Source organism: Hypanus sabinus, chromosome 9 (genome assembly GCF_030144855.1).
Source record: "Hypanus sabinus isolate sHypSab1 chromosome 9, sHypSab1.hap1, whole genome shotgun sequence".
NCBI lineage: Eukaryota > Metazoa > Chordata > Chondrichthyes > Myliobatiformes > Dasyatidae > Hypanus > Hypanus sabinus.
Genome location: NC_082714.1, coordinates 26,159,190 through 26,175,175, shown reverse-complemented (window position 1 = coordinate 26,175,175; position 15,986 = coordinate 26,159,190). Strand labels below are relative to the sequence as shown.

General features: G+C 41.3%; 1 protein-coding gene across 4 annotated transcripts in view; it reads left to right on the top strand.

The window, feature by feature from the left end:
• Positions 1-15,986, top strand: part of snx29 (sorting nexin 29) — a 572,982-nt gene that overhangs the window by 43,091 nt on the left and 513,905 nt on the right. For all 4 annotated transcript variants that reach the window (XM_059979337.1, XM_059979336.1, XM_059979338.1 and 1 more), the window contains one exon: positions 14,825-15,005. In XM_059979337.1, coding sequence (XP_059835320.1) covers positions 14,825-15,005 — 181 coding nt within the window. The remainder of the gene's footprint in view (positions 1-14,824; positions 15,006-15,986) is intronic.

The following is a 15,986-nucleotide window of genomic DNA, read 5'->3' as shown; positions in this document are numbered from 1 at the left end:
TTCTCACACCTGTCTTTGTATGTCCTGAATCATGGGAAGCTCACAACTACAGATGCACTGGGCTGTCCACACCACTCTCTGCAGAATCCTGCAATTAAGGGAGGTACAGTTCCCATACCAGGCAGTGATGCAGCCAGTCAGGATGCTCTCAATTGTGCCCCTGTAGAAAGTTCTTAGGATTTGATGTCCATACCAAATTTCCTCAACCGTTTGAGGTGAAAGAGGCGCTGTTGTGCCTTTCTCACCACGCAGCTGGTGTGTACAGATCACATGAGGTCCTTGGTGATGTGGATGCCAAGGAACTTGAAGCTGTTTACCCTCTCAACCCCAGATACATTGATATCAATAGGAGTTAGCCTGTCTCCATTCCTCCTGTAATCCATAACCTGCTCCTTTGTTTTTGTGATATTGAGGGAGAGGTTGTTTTCTTGACACCACTGTGTCAGAGAGGTGACTTCTTCCCTGCAGGCCACCTCATGATTGTTTGTGATAAGGCAAATCAATGTAGTGTCATTGGCAAATTTATTTAGCAGATTAGAGCTGTGGGTTGCGACACAGTCATGGTATACAGGGAATAAAGGAGGGGACTTCGTACACAGCCCTCAGGGGCTCCTGTGTTGAGAGTCAGGGGTGGAGGTGAGGAAGCCCATTCTTGCTACCTGCTGGCAATCTGACAGGAAGTCCAGGATTCAGCTGCACAAGGCAGGGTCAAGGCAGAGGTCTCTGAGCTTCCTGTTGAGCTTGGATGGAATTATGGTGTTGAATGCCGAACTATAGTCCAAGAACAGCATTCTCACGTAAGCGTCCTTCTTCTCCAAATGTGTAAGGATGGTATATAGAGCAGTGGCTACTGTGTTGTCTGTTGATTAGTTGTGTCAGTAGGGGAATTGTAGGGGGTCCAGTTTGGGTGGTAGCAAGCTGCAGATGTAATCCTTGAGCAGCCTCTCATTTGACCAGCATTTACTTATTATTGAAGAGAGTGCGACAGGATGCCAGTCGTTTAGGCATGTTATCCTGGTCTTTTTGGTACAGGGACAATGGTGGATAATTTGAAGCAGGAGGACACTCTACACTGGTGGAGGGAGAGATTAAAAATGTCTGTAAACACACCTGCCAGTTGTGCTGAGCACATCCTGAGTACTCACCCTGGGATGCCGTCTGGTCCCAAAGCCTTGCATCTGTCCACTCATTGGGAACACCTGCGTAATTCACCCTCAGAGATGACCAGGTTGTAGCGGTGTCTTTCCTCAGAGGCTCAGAGTTAGTGACATCGAACCGAGTATGAAAGTGATTGAGCTCATCTGGGAGAGAGGTTGCAATGTTGGTGGCACCATGACGTTTGGCTTTGAAGTCTGCGATGGTATGCAAGTCACATGTGCTATTTGTTGTGAATTTTGACTCAATCTTGACCCTGTATTGTTGTTTCACAGCCTTGATAGCTTTGCGCAGATCGTAGCTGCTTCTCCTGAGCTCCTGCTGATTGCCGGTAATGTAAGCTCTATGTCGTGTGGTTGGTGTTGCTTGCACAGAACTATTGATCTGGGGTTTCTGGTTCAGGAAGACCTTGACCAACTTCTGGGGACAACAATGTTGATGCACTTCCTGATGAAGCATGTAACTCCATCTGTGAACTCGGAGACCTCCTCATCATGAAAGACATTCCAGTCAATATCATTGAAGCAGGCTTGCAGCATGGAGGCTGAATGTTTGGACCAAGCAGTGGACGGTTGTAACTATGGACACCTCTTGTATCAGCTTCTGCCTGTATGTTGTCAAAAGCAGGATTGAAGATTTTCCAAAAGCTGAGCGAAGGAGAGCTTTGTAAGCATTGTGGAATGGAGTGTAGCAGTGGTCAAGTGTATTATCTCCGCAAGTGCTCACCTGGATGTGCTGACAAAACTTCGGAGAGACTTCTGTCATCGACGCTCAATTAAAGTAACCAGTGACAATGAAGGTAGCCTCCAGCGTGTACAGTATCGTACAATTCCTTGAGAGCCAGGTCAGTATCAGCCTGCACTGGAATGTACACTGCTGTGATGATATCGGTCGTGAACTCCCTAGACAGCCAGTAAGGTCCGTACAGCAGCACCAAGTACTCCAGGTCTGTGGAACAAATGGATTTGAGGGCATGCACGTTCTGGGGGTCGCACCAAGCATTGTTGACCCTGAAGCATACCCCTCCTCCTTTACTCTTCCCAGAGAGATTTTTTTGACCTGTCCACCTGGAGCAGGGAGAACCGAGAGGGTTCGATAACGTGGTCCGGTATCTCCTCCATCAGCTAGGTCTCTATGAAGCATAAAACGTTACATTCCGCTGGTAGGAGATTCTGGCTCTCAGTTTGCACAGCTTGTTGTCCAGGGACTGAACATTAGCCAGCAGTGTGCTAGGGAGCAGTGGCTGACTTGCATGTCGTCTCAGCCTCACCAGGCCGCCAGCCCTTCTCCCTCGCCTCCGGAGCTTCTTCCAAGGTAGTGCAGTATAAAAGGTGAGTAAGCAGGGGATCCCAGTTTATGAAAGTGATACATGGTGGGTAAATGCTTTCTTTCCAATGTTCAGAAGGGTCAGTCTATTGTATCTGATGTGACTATCAGCAACTTGAACAGAAAATGCCAAGAAAATTGTAGAAATTAGTAGTATACTGTGGATTTGGAATGGAGCTCATAACATGGCTGCCCTATGCGGCGCCATCTTGCATGCATTGAAGACATACTTGAAAACTCCTGTCTGTTGTTTGACAAAGGTTTTCAGTGCCCTACCAAATGCACCATCAGGGCCTGAAGGCTTGCGAGGATTCACCCTCTTGAAAGGTGTTCTGATGTCAACCTCTGAGACAGGATAATCAGATCCCATATGTGAAAATCCACTGCTTCTGAGTAACAGTATATTATTTGTTTGAAAATATCTGCAGTCATTTCAGGGTTATCGATGTATGGTTGGCTTTTATGATTTTGCAAACTATTTTTGGGTGAACTGAAGCAATCTGTGCTGCAATATCTATTTTTGTTGAGGGAAATGGTGTCTGTTGTGGGCAGATACTAAGCTGGTTGTGACTTTCTATGTCTGCTCAATTTCATTACATTTTCCTGGTCAAGATAACATGGGGGAAGAACTAATTTGACCAGGAGTTGTAAGGTCATGTCAAAGTTACCTTTCTTCCCTGGACTAATTTATTTTTCCTTTATGCAGTGCTGTTTTTATCCCTGTCAGAAAGTCTTTTAGTTCTTAATTTGGGAGCTATAAACTCCATTTAGGGAAACTTCAAAAATTGTATTGCTGAGATATCGTCTAAGAGGGGTTTTGCTTTAGTGTAGAATTGTGTGGAGTATACACCCTTTACTTGGGCAGAGAACTGCTTTTATTAATAATGGTCCACTGGAACTTTAGGTTGTGAAATGCAGATAGAAACTTTCTGATAGGATTGTTAATTTGCTCTCCCATGGTGATTTTGTCAAATGACCATTTTTAATTTTTTAAGAATTTACTTGTTCATGAACTTTTGAAAAATCAATTGCTGATTTTCATTGCTATGGCAGCTTTTCCAATGTGATTTAAGACTCTACCAAACCTCGAGCACTCTAGGGAAATTATTGCTGGTAATGATCTTTGCTTTAGATCAGTTTGCATGCTTCAATGTATGGTGAATTTTTACAGTAGATATTCTGAAAAAGTAATTTTCAATATAGTTATTTAACACTTCTCAACAATATAGCTGATGTAAAGGATGGTCACAAAAATAATTAAAGATTCTTTGAAAACCATAAATTTAAATGACGGTATTTACAATGCTTGTTCTTAAAAAAAATTTTGGCAAAATTTTATTCTGTGTAATCTGTTCTCTTCCTACATTCCCTTATTTAACCACGTGCAAAAATGATAATAACTCAAAGCTTTTTATTCAAGTCATACCTAGAAGATTCCTTTTCTGTGCTTGAGAGAAATTTTGCCAGAATTTCCTGAAATAATTTGATTGTGTGATGCCAGAAAATTAATTGTCATGTGTCCTGGTCCTCTACTCAGAACTTCCTATCAAAATCTGCTATTCAGCTCATTGGAATGGTGGTTTGGTGGGTATTCAAAAACAGTTCAATCTGTGTTACCCAATCAAAGATCATTCCAATTGAACAACTCTAAATTGGAGTACTGTACTCAACCACAGGCTATTCTGTTTTTGCATATTTAAGTTGTGTTGCTTTGCCTATTTCCTTTTTGGATTACACTTGAGTGCTCCCATTGAATTGAATGTTAATATAAATTCAAAAGCCACATTCATTTGAATTTGTTTGTGTTAAAATTAGCGATTGACTTTGATAGATAAGATATCTTGGAATCAATGCGAGCATGAAATTACATTTAAAATTCAATTTCATTTAACAGGAAGCTTTCTGACCATCTCTATTTTCTATTAGCTCAGCACATTGACAAAGGTCAGCCACAGGGTTTTTTTTTGAGCAAGTAAATTTGGAGTAATAGCTGTTAGGTTATCAGCAATTTTTTAATTCTATTGAATTGACAATCAAAACAGTGTGAATCCAAGTTATAGGATGCTTAATTACTTTATAAGAGGCAAAACTTTCCTGTTTTGCTTTTCTTGTAAGGTTCGCTGAAGAGCAGGACAAAGAGTGTTTGGACTATTTTGGAATGTCATAACTTACAGCCAGTGTTACAGATGCAGTAGCTTCAGAGAAAACCTTTGTTAATGTAGTAGTGTTGCTATAGATATATCGCGAATATGCAATTAAAATTTTAGAAATTCTTGACATTTTTTTACCTACCAAATGCCTGGGAACGAGTTAAAAAATACGCTTGTTTTCCTTGGCTAAATCTCTTGTTTGTCTCCATTTGTATCCTGTTGGTTTAGGCTCCTGGGTTGTTATTCTCAGGTGTCAGTTAATCTTGGCTATTGTTCATGTGTCTGTTAGGGCCTCCCTTCATGATGGGGCAAAGCTCTATAATCAGTTGCAGGTTATGGAATAATCTTCAAGAGCAGGGATCATGTATGATTTTTGAAAAAAAACACTCAGGGCAGTGGTATCATCCCTACTAGCAACTAACAATCAGGTGGCACAGCAGTGTAGTGGTTAGCAAATGCTTTACAGCATAAGTGTCAAACTCAAGGCCCGCGGGCCATATCCGACCCGCGAGATCATTTTAGATAGATCTATTATTTTAATTATTAATGGCCTGGCGATATGAAGCCTATGATTGTAAGTTAATACCAATCATAAAAATAATGCTTGCTCAGAGTCTTCTTCATAAGAAACGGAATTTGTGAAGTGAAACACTTTGTAGTTATAGCAGAGACTGAGACACATGAGAACAGGCTGAAAAAACGGAGACAATGAAAGCTGCGTTTGCACGTGCCCGACTGATCCAGCCCGTGACCTAAAATGAGTTTGACACCCCTGCTTTACAGTATCAATGACCTAGGTTCAATTCCTACTGCAATCTTTAAGGAGTTTTTATGTTCTTCGCATGACTATGTGGCTTTCATCCCAAAGACTTACTGGTTGGTAGGTTTACTGGTCATTGTAAATTGTCCTGTGATTAGGCTAGGATCAAAGCAGACATTGCTGGGCGGCACAGCTGAAAAGGTTGGACTGTATCCAGTAAATTCTAGGCTTGTGCTGAGTGTATTTATGCATCTTTTGGACTTTTTAATTTGTATGGCTTAGTTTCACTTTGTCGTGAGGAAGCTGATTTATACTATATACAGTGTATGAAATTAGTGCAAATATTATCTTGTCAGGCATGTAAAATAGAAATTTGAATGACAAAAATAAATATCTATTCTCTGCTGTCTTGTTCATAACACCACAGTTGTAGGAAAGCTGAGGCAATTTAATTGCATGCCAGCAAAGAGAGTGACACTCTCTCAAAGAGAGTGACATAGTTAATTAAGAAACAAAGGTTCTGAACTTAAAGAAGGGTAACTTTGAAGGTACAAGATGTGAATTAGCTAAGATAGACTGGCAAATGATACTTAAAGGGTTGACGGTGGATATGTAATGGCAAGCATTTAAAGATCGCATGGATGAACTACAACAATTGTTCATCCCAGTTTGGCAAAAGAATAAACCAGGGAAGGTAGTGCACCAGTGGCTGACAAGGGAAATTAGGAAAGAGGAAACATATAAATTAGCAAAAAAAAAGCGGCACACCTGAGGACTGGGAGAAATTCAGAGACCAACAGAGGAGGACAAAGGGCTTAATTAGGAAAAGGAAAAAAAGATTATGAGAGAAAGCTGGCAGGGAACATAAAAACTGACTGTAAAAGCTTTTATAGATACGTGAAAAGAAAAAGATTGGTCAAGACAAATGTAGGTCCTTTACAGTCAGAAACAGGTGAATTGATCATAGGGAACAAAGACATGACAGACCAATTGAATAACTACTTTGGTTCTGTCTTCACTAAGGAGGACATAAATAATCTTCCGGAAATAGTAAGGGACCGAGGGTCTAGTGAGATGGAGGAACTGAGGGAAATACATGTTAGTAGGGAAGTGGTGTTAGGTAAATTGAAGGGATTAAAGGCAGATAAATCCCCAGGGCCAGATGGTCTGCATCCCAGAGTGCTTAAGGAAGTAGCCCAAAGAAATAATGGATGCATTAGTGATAATTTTTCAAAACTCCTTAGATTCTGGATTAGTTCCTGAGGATTGGAGGGTGGCTAATGTAACCCCACTTTTTAAAAAAGGAGGGAGAGAAAAACCGGGGAATTATAGACCGGTGAGTCTGACATCGGTGGTGGGGAAAGTGCTAGAGTCGGTTAGCAAAGATGTGATAACAGTACATTTGGAAAGAGGTGAGATCATTGGACAAAGTCAGCATGGATTTGTGAAAGGAAAATCATGTCTGACGAATCTTATAGAATTTTTTGAAGATGTAACTAGTAGAGTGGATAGGGGAGAGCCAGTGGATGTGGTATATTTAGATTTTCAAAAGGCTTTTGACAAGGTCCCACACAGGAGATTAGTGTGCAAACTTAAAGCACACGTTATTGGGGGTATGGTATTGATGTGGATAGAGAATTGGTTGGCAGACAGGAAGCAAAGAGTGGGAGTAAACGGGAGCTTTTCAGAATGGCAGGCAGTGACTAGTGGGGTACCACAAGGCTCAGTGCTGGGACCCCAGTTGTTTACAATATATATTAATGATTTAGATGAGGGGATTAAATGCAGCATCTCCACGTTTGTGGATGACACGAAGCTGGGCGGCAGTGTTAGCTGTGAGGAGGATGCTAAGAGGATGCAGGGTGACTTGGATAGGTTAGGTGAGTGGGCAAATTCATGGCAGATGCAATTTAATGTGGATAAATGTGAGGTTATCCACTTTGGTTGCAAGAACAGGAACACAGATTATCTGAACGGTGGCCAATTAGGAAAGGGGGAGATGCAACAAAACCTGGGTGTCATTGTACACCAGTCATTGAAGGTGGGCATGCAGGTACAGCAGGCGGTGAAAAAGGGAAATGGTGTGTTGGCATTCATAGCAAGAAGATTTGAGTACAGGAGCAGGGAGGTTCTACTGCAGTTGTACAAGGCCTTGGTGAGACCGTACCTAAAATATTGTGTGCAGTTTTGGTCCCCTAATCTGAGGAGAGACATTCTTGCCATCGAGGGAGTACAGAGAGGGTTCACCAGATTGATTCCTGGGATGGCAGGACTTTCATATGAAGAAAGACTGGATCGACTAGGCCGGGGGTCGGCAACCCGCGGCTCCGGAGCCACATGTGGCTCTTTTACGTCTGTGCTGCGGCTCCCTGTTGCTTTGGGAAATAATTGGCGACCCTTTTCCTGGCACATCCGAACCGGCTCACAATTAGATAGCCTACGGGGGTTTGCGAGCACAGAGCTTTGGAGCCTCTGCGCCATGGGGGGGGGGGGGCAGGTTGAGGGAGGCTTAAAAGTGAGGCTGAAGATTTCGAATAAAGTTTTTTCCTTCGACTGCAGTTACCGACTCCGTGTCGTAATTTTAGCGCTGCGTGTAGCACACCGCAACCTGGTCAGTATTTAATTAAAATGTATTTTATGTTAGTTTGTTAGTTTTTGAAATGTAAATCTAAATTTGAAGATTATGGTGATCTTGTACAATCTAAATAAGACGTTGTGGCGACCCATTTCCTGACACATCCGAACCGGCTCACAATTAGCCAGCGTTCAGGCTAAGGGAGATAGCCTACGGGGGTTTGTGAGTACGTGTCTTTTGCAGCATCCGCGCCCATGGGGGGCGGGTTGAGGGAGGCTTAAAAGCAAGGCTGTTTAGTTCGAATAAAGCTATCTTTGACTGCAGTTTACTGACTGCGTGTAGCACACCGCTACAACGTGTTTTTATCGCTGGCTGTCCAGAGGGGAGGTGCTGAAACGCTTTGTCGCGTGTCTGGAAGAAGTGAAAACTTTCCTGGGCAGCAAAGGGCCCACCTTTCCTGAGCTAGAACAGCCAGAGTGGCTGGAAAAGCTACACTTCATGGTAGTCATGACAGCGCACCCGAACACGCTAAACACAGCTCTTCAACGGGGTAAGGACGTACAGCCCTGCACATGTTGGAGGATGTTTTGGCATTCAAGCGCAAGTTGACGTTGCTTGCCAGAGATTTACAGAAAGGCACATTGTCTCACTTCCCTAATTTGAGAGAGTTCAAACAAGGTCACGACATGATAAATTCGGGGTATTTACATTCTGCAATCATCGCAATGCAAACATCGTTTGGGAAACGCTTCTGTGAGTTCAGAGAGGAAAAAAACACATTATCCTTCCCGGTCACTCCCCTATGCATCGATCCATCCCTACTGAATACGACTGCATTGTCAGGTGTGAGTCAACCTGACAAAAGTATGATAAATATTTTAATTGCCTATTATTTTACGTATATTCATATGTTTTCATTGTTCAGTGAAATAGTCCTTTTATTTTTCAGGTTGACAGCTGGCTGACGTTATTTTTGGTTTGCTGCTGGCGGCAAATTTAAGTTTGGCATTTTTCATAAATACAAGAAGGACTCAAATAGACGTTGAGTATTTTACTTAAAAGTAACCTTCAACCCAACGTCTTTTTTTCGGAGTTCAAAATGTTTTTGTTGCATGCAGAAATGTAATTTCGTTTTCTCTGCAGGAGTTCATCAATTTCATAAATGCAACACATTATAGTTTGTTTATACATAGCATAAAGGCAAAACAAAACGTTGTATGCAGTGTTATTTCATTTTAAATGTCAAACGGGTTTTGCGGCTCCCAGTGTTTTCTTTTCTGTGGGAAACGGGTCCAAGTGGCTCTTTCAGTGTTAAAGGTTGCTGACCCCTGGACTAGGCTTATACTCACTGGAATTTAGAAGATTGAGGGGGGATCTTATTGAAACTTATAAAATTCTAAAGGGATTGGACAGGCTAGATGCAGGAAGATTGTTTCCGATGTTGGGGAAGTCCAGAACGAGGGGTCACAGTTTAAGGATAAAGGGGATAAAGCCTTTTAGGATCGAGATGAGGAAGTCCAGAACGAGGGGTCACAGTTTAAGGATAAAAGGATATAAAGCCTTTTAGTATCGAGATGAGGAAAAACTTCTTCACACAGAGAGTGGTGAATCTGTGGAATTCTCGGCCACAGGAAACAGTTGAGGCCGGTTCATTGGCTATATTTAAGAGGAAGTTAGATATGGCCCTTGTGGCTAAAGGGATCCAGGGTATGGAGAGAAAGCAGGTACAGGGTTCTGAGTTGGATGATCAGCCATGATCATACTGAATGGAGATGCAGGCTGGAAGGGCCAAATGGCCTACTCCTGGACCTATTTTCTATGTTTTTCTATGTTTCAAAGAATGCCAAAGAAATGCTCAGCATTATTTAATTATTTTTTAAAAACTACTTGGCACAGTGTCTTTTTTGTAAGTTGCTGACATGTTCAGCAAATTTGTTACTATTAAATGATGTTCTTTCAACTAATCATGGGAACTTAATGTAATGGATATTGATGATATGCTTTAACTGTGCATGCCTGGGTTGACTGACATAATGTGCTAATATTCTCAGGACAATGGTTAATCTGCAAACAGAACTATTTGTGTTCCAGGACAGAGCATGCCCCCCCAATAATATTATTAATGATCATATTTTATAGTGTATTATATTTTATAGGATATATTGTATTTATAATAATTATATTTTTGCACTTCATTGTATTCCTTTGAGGGAATACAATTTTTTCTCATTTTGCATCACTTAACTTCATTTAGACTTTTCCCCACCTAATGAATTTGAAGATGTGGGCAATAGTATCGCAGCAAACCTTTGCTTATCTCATGGTTATCAACAATGTTAACAACCAGCCACATGCAACTAATTGCGAACCCAGATGTGGTAAATTGCGTGTTCATATTCTTTCTAATCACCATTAGTAAGGCAAATTTTGACATGGACCATCAAATTTAAATATAATTTTAAGAAGATCTAAAAGAACTTTAAATCAAATTAGTCGTTCCTTCTTTCTGGAACCTCGATACAAAAACCTGTCATTTCTGAGGAAAGGATGAGGTTATTTTGCCTACTATGTTCTTACCCTATATACCTACTAATTCTTTGTCAAGACAGCAACCATTCCCTCTATGTCAGCAAAATAAAAGAGCTGGTCATTGATTTCAGAAGAAGTGTGGTTTACATGCTCCTGTATACATTAACCGTGTTCAGGCTGAGACAGTTGAGAGCTTCAAGTTCCTTGGAGTGAACATCACCAATAGTCTGTGCAACGCGCATGAAATGCTGGAGGAATTCAGCAGGTCAGGCAGCATCTATGGAAATAAATTAACAGTTGACGTTTTGGGCTGAGACACTTCCTCAAGACTGGAAAGGAAGGGGGAGACAATAGAATAAAAGGGTGTGTGGAGGGATAGGATGACTAGCTAGAAGTTGATAAGTGAAGCCAGGTGGGTAGAAAAGTAAAGGGTTTGTGAAGAAGGAATCTTATAGGAGAGTGGAGTGGGCCATGGGAGGAAAGGAAGAAGGAGGGGCACTTGGGGAGGGAGGTGTTAGGTAGGTGAGGAGAAGAGGTAAGAAGCCAGAGTGGGGAATAGGAAAAGAGGGAAAGGAGAGGGGTTAAAATTACCAGAAGGAGAAATCATTGTTTATGCCATCAGGTTGGAGGCTTCCTAGATGGAGTGTGAAGTGTTGCTCCTCCACCCTGAGAGTGTCCTCAACGTGGCAAAACAGGAGGGCATAGACCAACATGTCGGATCGGGAATGGGGATAGGAATTAAAATGGTTGGCCACCAGGAAATTTTGCTTTTGGCAGATGGAGCAAAGCGGTTAAGACAGAGTGGAGGTGTTTGACTAAGCGGTCCCCCAACATACATTGGATGTCACCAGTGTAGAGGAGGCCACATCGGGAACACTGGATACAATAGATGACCCCAACAGATTTGCAGGCTAAGTGTTGCTTAACCTGGAAGAACTGTTTGGGGCACTGAATGTTAAGGGAGGAGATGAATGGGCAGATGTAGCTTTTTTGTTGCTTGAAGGGATCTGTGCCAGAAGGGAGGTTAGTGAGGAAAGATGAATAGACAAAGGAATCACAAAAGGGAATGATCCCTGCAGAAAGTAGAGAGTGGGTGGTGGAGGTAAAGATGTGTTTGGTGGCAGGATTCCATTGAAGTTTCAGAGAATGATGTGTTAATACAGAGGATCATGGGGTGGTGGGTGAGGAAGAGATCAATAGCCTATCTTGATCCAACTACATTGCCACCATAGCTAAAAAAGCTCACAAATGCACCTACTTCCTCAGGAAACTAAAGACATTTGGCATTGTCCCTGTGCATTTTTACCAATTGTCATTGATGCACAATAGAAGGCATCCTATCTGGATGCATAACAGATTGGTATAGCAAATGCTCTGCCCATTTTTGCATGAAACTGTGGAGAGTTATGGATACAGCTCAGCATATCTCTAAAGCCAGCCCAACTTCCATGGACTCTTGCCTATCTCCTTTCCCTGATGCCCCTCTTCCTTACTTTTCTTCCATGGTCCAGTCTCTTCTCCTATCAAATTCCTTCTTCAGCCCTGTACCTTTCTAGCTATTACCGCCCAGCTTCACTCTTCATCCCTCCCTCGCCATCCATTGGCTTCACCTATTACCTTCCACCTTGTACTCCTTCCACTCCCCCCCACCTTATTCTGGCTTCTTCCTTTTTCCAGTCTTGGCCCAAATCTTCATTTATTCCCCCCCATAGATGCTACCTAACCTGTCAAGTTCCTCCATCATTTTGTATGTGTTACTCTGGACTTTCAGCATCTGCAGCATCTCCTGTGTTTGTGAACAGTATGAAAAACAAGTTTTTCACAGTATGTTGGTACATGTGACAATAGTAAACAAATTCCAAAAGATGACTGCTGAATCTGTAACTTTTCATATTTACAGAATAAACTTTAATGTTTATTTAATCTAGCATAAATTTCCTGATGAAATAATGTTCTTTTTGAAGAAGGTAACCAGGTGATTAATGAGAGCAGTTAAGCGGGCATTTTTTATATTGGCTTTTGCAATCCCTTTGACAAAGTCTCACATGGTAAGATTATCTGCAAAGTTAAATTACATGGGATCCAGGGAGAGCTAGGTAATTGGATGCATAATTGGTAATGATTAGAAGCAGAAGGTGATGTTGGAAGAGTTTTATTTGGATTGTATTCCTGTTTCTTCTGCAACACACATGAAATACTGGAGGAACTCAGCAGACCAGGCAGCATCTAGGGAAAAAAGCATAGTCGACATTCTAGGCAGAGATCCTTCGGCAGGACTGGAGGAAGAAAAAATGAGTAGATTTACAAAGGCTGGGGGCGGGGGGGGGGGATTTAAAACTCGTTCATGAATCGCAAAAAGTTGGCTTGCAGGTAGAACAGATTATTAAGAAGGAAAATGGAATGTTGGCCTTTATTGCTGGAGCAACAAATTGATAGAGGGATTGAATTCAAGAGCAGGGAGGTCATTCTGCAACTATACAGGTTACTGGTGAGGCTGCACCTGGAGTACTGTGTGCATTTCTGGTCTCCATACTTGAGGAAGGATATACTGGCTTTGGAGGCAGTGCAGAGGAGGTTCACCAGGTTGATTCCAGAGATGAAGGTGTTAACCTTAGAGGAGAGATTGAGTCGCCTGGGACCCTACTCTCTGGAATTCAGAAGAATGAGAGGGGATCTTATAGAAACATACAAAATTTTGAAAGGGATTGTTAAGATAAAAGTAGAAAAATTGTTTCCATTGTTAGGTGAGACTAGAACTAGGGGATATTTGCCTCAAGATTCAGGGGAGAAGATTTAGGACAGAAATGAGGAGAAACTGCTTTTCCTAGAGAGTGGTGAATCTGTGGAATTCTCTGCCCAGGGAAGCAGTTGAGGCTTCTGGGGTTATGGGGAAAAGGCAAGTAGATGGAGCTGAGTTTAGGGACAGATCAGCCATGATTGTATTGAATGGCGGGGCAGGCTCGGAGAGCTGGATGGCCTACTCCTACTCCTATTTCTTATGTTCTTCTGGTGTTCTACAGGGATCAGTGATGGGACCTTTGTTTATCATTTTTATAAACTCTTTGGATAACATGTACAAGGCAAGGTTAGTAAGTTTGTAGATGACAGTAAGGAGATGGTGTCATAGACAGTGAGTAAGGTTAACAAAAATTAAAGGAGGATCTTGATTAACTTGATGTGGGCTAAGGATTGACAAATAGTGTTCAAATCAGTGGGAAGTTAAACTTTGATAGTGAATGGTAGGGCCCCGGAGAGTGTTGTAGAATTAAGGGACCTAAGAGTTCAAGTAACATCATAGGTAGACAGGATGGTGAAGCAGGCTTTTGATATGCTGACCTAAGTCACTGAGTACAGGAGTTAGGATATTATGTTGCAGTTGTGCAGGGTGTAGGTGAGGTGCAAATAGAGTATTATTTTCTGTTTTGGCTACCCTGCGATAAGAAAGGCATCATTAAACTGGAAAGAGCACAAAGAAGGTTTGAAAATTGTTGTCAGTGCTTGAGGACTTGAGCTACAGAGAGAGGTTAGGTGGGCAAGGAACTCTATTCCTTGGAGCATCAGTGATTGAGGAGCATAAAGTCATGAAGGGCATTGATAAAGTGAACAATCTTTATCCCAGTGAAATAGAATCTAAAACTAAAGGCCATAGGTTTAAAGTGAGTGGGAAAGATTCAAGATAAAACTGAAGAGCGCGCAAAGGTGATGGGTGTATGGAATGAGGGAATGTGGTTGAGACAGGTACAGTAACAACTTTTAAAAGACATTTGGGTACATACATGGATAGGAAATGTTGAGAGGGAAATGGGCCACATATCAACAAATGGGATGAGTTTAGATGGGCATCTTGCTTGACATGGATCGGTTGGGCAGCAGAGCCTGTTTCTGTGCTGTAACTGTGTCATTCATGGAGCCTTTTTTATCTGTACATGACTCTTCAGATTGAGTGCTTGATTGAAACAAGATAGATTATTGTTTAAGTTATACCTTATAAGTTTGTGTGGGAATAAATAATTTAAAGATTTGTCTCTCAAATTCAAATCTTCCTGCAAATCAAAGCTGCGTTCAGACAATACAAGGAACAAATTTCACAGCACATGCTGGTGATAATAAACCTGATTCTGATGCTTACAAGGAATAAAATTGTTTTCCTTCTAAAACTATTGGAGATGTGCACTACTGGTTTTATGCATTACAGCAAGTTTCTTCATTTTGTGAGCTAAGCTTTTTCATTTCTGTAAGCAAATGTGAATACCAGTTATGATATACAGAAAAAATGTATTTTTTTATCAAAATCTACTACTATAAATGTTACATTCTTTTATTTTTCAGAGCCTGTTTTCTGGTATTATGTGAGAGAGCATCTGAACAAACATGAGCTACAACGATACTATTCTTTAAAGCATATCACCACGGATATTGGTCGGGGCAGGGCTTGGCTCCGATCTGCATTGAATGAGCATTCACTTGAGCGATACATGCTTATGCTTCTTGGTGATGGAAATCAGCTAAGGTAAAGGGTGGAGAAATTTTGTTGATAATTTTTCCTTAAATTTGATGATCATGGTCTCTTTTGAAATGTAGAAATCCTCACTCTTTAAGTACTTTTTCAGTTTTATTCCCATCCTGATTTAAACGTTTTAAATAGTATTCTAATTGGGGTTTAGTTGAGCACCGCAGTTTATGTTTTACTTGTGGACTGGTGTTGCTGACCAGCTCTCCAGTGGTCTTGTCACTGAGTTCAGCAGTGAAGCACTGATAGGCTTGTCAACATTATTCTCATCATGTCTGGCATTACTCATGTATTCTGAGCCCAGTTATCTTCAGCTGTTTCCAATCATACAGTTTCATACAGATCGACAGTTTGAAAGTTTGCAGATTGCACTATTTTCATTTCCTCTTATTGTTGCACTACGGGAAAAAAAAAGCAGTCTGTGCCTCTGAAAAGCAAGGCATAGGTAGCATTCAGGGATGAGTAGACAAATTGCATTCACGGAACTGAGGTGTCAGGTAATAACCCTATTAATGTAAGTGAAAATCTAAGCAAAGTGTAAGAGTTTGGTTAAAATATTTCAATTTATTTTAATGTTAGTAGTTTATAATTTATATTTTAAATTAAAACTTGTGCTTCTGCTTTCTATTACATTTTATTTTATTCCAGTTATTTAAGACAAAAGTTATCTCAATACAAGTCAGAAAGACTTGGACAGCACAGAACCATAAAAGCATTGGTAATACTTGAAGCCTGGTGGCCCTTCCTTAGTGTTAGGGTAGGGCTTGATGCAGAGCGTTAGCTTAATGAACTCTTCCAATTTTGGTCAGGTTATATATAGTGAGTGAAAAGTGTGGGCAGCAAATTCTGGTCTGACAATTAAGGAATTAATGGGAGCTAAATTGCTAAACTTTAAAGATTTGGTCTCAATTTAGGAAATTTTTTGGTTTAGCGAATTTTTCATTATCATCTCCCATTCTCCTTAATTATTTTTTTATCCCT